General features: G+C 34.7%; 1 protein-coding gene across 3 annotated transcripts in view; it reads left to right on the plus strand.

The window, feature by feature from the left end:
* Positions 1-3043: 3043 nt before the first annotated feature.
* Cow (Proteoglycan Cow) overlaps positions 3044-3691 on the plus strand; it is a 124665-nt gene continuing 124017 nt past the window's right edge. For 2 of the 3 annotated variants that reach the window (XR_014425282.1, XM_083037433.1), the window contains exon 1: positions 3048-3527. Coding sequence is in view for 2 of the 3 variants with exons in the window: in XM_083037433.1 (XP_082893559.1) it covers positions 3414-3527 (114 nt within the window). In the remaining variant the exon portion in view is untranslated. Of the gene's footprint in view, positions 3528-3691 lie in introns of all 3 variants that reach the window. The other variant, XM_083037434.1, reaches the window with a different exon arrangement.

Genomic DNA, 3691 nt, shown 5'->3' on the forward strand with positions numbered 1-3691 from the left:
CTCATTTAAAGCGAAACATTTTTCGGAATTCATTTCTTACATAAATTAAATCTCGTTTTATGAATTAAATATAATTTATTTTATTGTTTAATCACGTTTGACTTAATAGTGCTAATATACAATGTAAGAACGAGATAATACAAAAGTTATATTACATTTACATATACTGGGTGTTCCACTTTAACTTTCACGCTTGAATATCTCGAAACCACAGCAATTTCGGGAAAAATGTTTCAGACAAAAGTTGCAGGGTTGGAAGGGGGCTATTCAGTGGCAGTAACAGATTGGTTATTTGAGGTCATTTTCAATGTTATTTGAAGGTCAAGTCCAATTTTTTAATAGAAACCCATACTTTTTATTGTAGATTCTGATTCTCCGTCGAAAAGTAAGTAACTTTTGTTCGAAACATTTTTTTCTAAAACGCCCTCTTTATTCCGAAAACTCGGATTCAACCTTTGGCGGACCAATGATAATAACTCGCTTTATAACAGACACTGAAGTTCTTTAGTATTTTACTGTTTACTATCAGCATTAGCGTTACCCAGTGTGCACCACGTGGAGGTTGCTGATCGGATTTGCTCTGCTTTATACTAATCCATGAGATGTTCAAAATGTCCTCCAGCATTTTTTAAATATAATACAGTACATAGCAGTACGTAATTTCAGAAGAAGAATTATATTTAAGGTCATTTGAAGGTCATTTATGTTTTTTTAAATAGAACTACAATTTTTTTATATAAATCGATTTCTCGCAATTTTCGGCATAAAAAGTTATAAGGATAAGATTTATTCATATGAAATTTTTGAGTTGGGACAACCTCCGCAACTCCCTTAAAAGAATAGCTTTCAGGAATAATCAAATACGTATTTTTACGCGGTTTTTCATAATTTTGAGCCGTTTCCAAAAATTAGGAGGTGGGGACAGATTTTATGAACACTGTGCACACACACGCACGCACGCACGTACTATATGTATAATATATTACACTCGTCCACAAAATTAACGCATAGGTATTTCTTGTCAAAATTTCGCATAATTTCAAGTAAACATAATTCCGCTAAAAATTATTGTATTTGAAAAATTTCTTTTTCACTGTCAAGTTTGAAATCTAATATACTTTGAAAAGCATTTGATAGATTTTGAATTTATCCTTCCCCCGCAGACTATTGCTTCAAAAGTAAGGACGTGTTTTGTCTCTAAAAAATGGTATACTTTGACGCATTCCACGGGGTGGGATAAATATTTTTCGCAGATCTTATCATAATCATCGTAAAATATCAACTTTTCCTTGCAAATTATAAAATGAAATTCGTATAATTTTTTATCGCGGAGTTATTACGTATCAATGTTACCCATATATTTTTGTTCAATTACCGTTAGCATTAGTAAGATAAAATAAAATTCGATTTTTAAAAAATCTGATATAAGGTAAGCTTTCTGTTTCGTTTCACTGTATGTCCTGATTAAGGGAGATACTACATGTAAGTTATTATATTGGTAAGACCCAGTTTTCTATTATATATTTCAATAAGTATAGAAAGTTCACAAGATACCAGTTTTCCCGTAGCCATTTAAAAAAAAAATAGAGCTGTCGGGGTAAAACGGTCCCCGTTTCTTTCTAGGAGATTACTTTGTCCCAAAAATTTTTAAATACATATACTCTGCGTTTTGCAGATATAATATAAAAATGTCTAGAAATCATTCTCGCACAAAATCACAACAAAATTGGAGCCCAATTAAAATTTCAATGCTATATTTTGTTAATTTTTTTGCAACAAGTTAATGATGCACTATTTGATATAAAAAATGCTTAAAATATACTTTTGTTACATAAATTTAAATTATAAATATTTATTCGAAATTATTACCTGTATCAAAGTATTTTTGGGGGACCATATTATGCAGAGACTGGGATAAAATGGTCACTATGCAGGCATATAGAAAATTTTTGAATGAAGAAAAATTTGAACTAATAAACAATTTGTAATTATTCATTAAAAAGAAAGAAAATGTTTTTTCAATTTTGTAAAGTTTGAGAGAGAAAGCAAAATTAATATACAAATTATAGCATTTTTTTTTCTTAAGGTGACCACTTTACCCCACTCTCCCCTATACATATTTTATTTTGATCTATAGAATTTATCCGAAACTCATCAAAATCGGTTATATTAGATATATAAAAAGATATATAAAAAGATATGTTTTCTTGAAGATTGATCTTGTAATTAATTCATTGTAGCATCTGAAATATATATTGATATGTATCTGAGACTTGATATGTCATATATTGATTAATATCAGAAAAGTAATCTAATATTTAATACTTTTGTCTTATATCGCTGAGATCAGGATGTTCGTTTCTTGTACTTCATTTTGTCCTCGATCATTTGGAGGATTGAATAAAGACGTAAGATGGAGATGATGTTAATCAAGAATATGATTTTTTTAATTAACTGAAAATGGTCCAAAAAAAGTCAGAAACGTTCAAATGAAATAAAGAAGGCTTTAAAAACTTTGATGTGCCTAATTTCTACACTCTTATTATCCCTTCTTTTCCTACCCTGAATTTCTATTAATCTAACGTTGTCGCTTTAGAAAAGTCTACATAATAAGTAATTATGATAGCGGTACTCAATAATTGTAACAAAAATAAAAGGAGAATGAAAGAATTGGTTGCGAAATCCTTGGAGAATGGGACTAGATATATATATTTTCCCGATGCCTTTCTCCAACGTAAATTCCATATAACTCTCTTTTTTTCTTTTGTCTGTCAGGCCGTGGGCTACATCAGGTAGATAGGTAGGTGAACTAAGCAGTTAAAGGTATTGACTGGTGCAGTGTACCACCCGCTCGCTAATCCCACTCGCCATCATGCCGAAGACAGCCGAATAGATATACGGTGAACAGCGGAAATGGCCGAGCAGCCAAGCGAGATGGCGGCTCCTCGGTCTATACCTAACACGCGCTATCAGACCCTCCACCTCACTCTCCCACTACCCGATTCCCGAGCACTGCTCCGAGCGCGTCGTTCGTCGGAATCCGACCAATAAACGTGCGCGCGCGTCAGTGATAGTGCAGCAGTGGTGTCGCCTCCACTTGGCATAGTCACAACTTGTTCGGCTATCGAACTGCGTGTTTTCAATTCGTTTTCAAGTCAAGTGACGTACAGCGAGTTTGAGAGTTTTGCGTGCGCGTTGTCATCGACTGCATTTAATACACGCGCACATACACACGCACGTACACACGCGCATACACATACACACGACACAATCATCTTTCGTGGATATCTCTCTTTTTCTTCCCTTACGTGCATGGTATATAATCGCGTGTGCTGATCTCGCGCGCGCGCGCGCGCGTGTTTTCCGGTGTGAAATAAGTGACCATTCCGGGAGTAAAAAGAGATAGAGGAACGATGGCAGGAGCTATGCAATTTTCGTGGATATTCGCGGTCACAGTACTTCTGGTTTTAACCGTAGGAGTGAAATGCAAGAGGAAATTCGACGGAGACTTCGAGTTTGCCGAAGAGGTGCGTCCAAAATTTATACGATACATTATATATTCCCGAATATGTCCCTCTTTCCCTACTTGCTCGTCATGCAAGAGTTATATGGGCGATAGAATAGGTCGGCGAAACGTTCCTTTTTTTTCTGCTGCTCCAGCAGAGGAGAGAGATGTGCAATGTGACAGAGA

The sequence above is a fragment of the Prenolepis imparis genome, unplaced genomic scaffold (assembly GCF_030444845.1).
Source record: "Prenolepis imparis isolate NDT839.2.m4 unplaced genomic scaffold, iyPreImpa1.0 SCAF_5, whole genome shotgun sequence".
Lineage (NCBI taxonomy): Eukaryota > Metazoa > Arthropoda > Insecta > Hymenoptera > Formicidae > Prenolepis > Prenolepis imparis.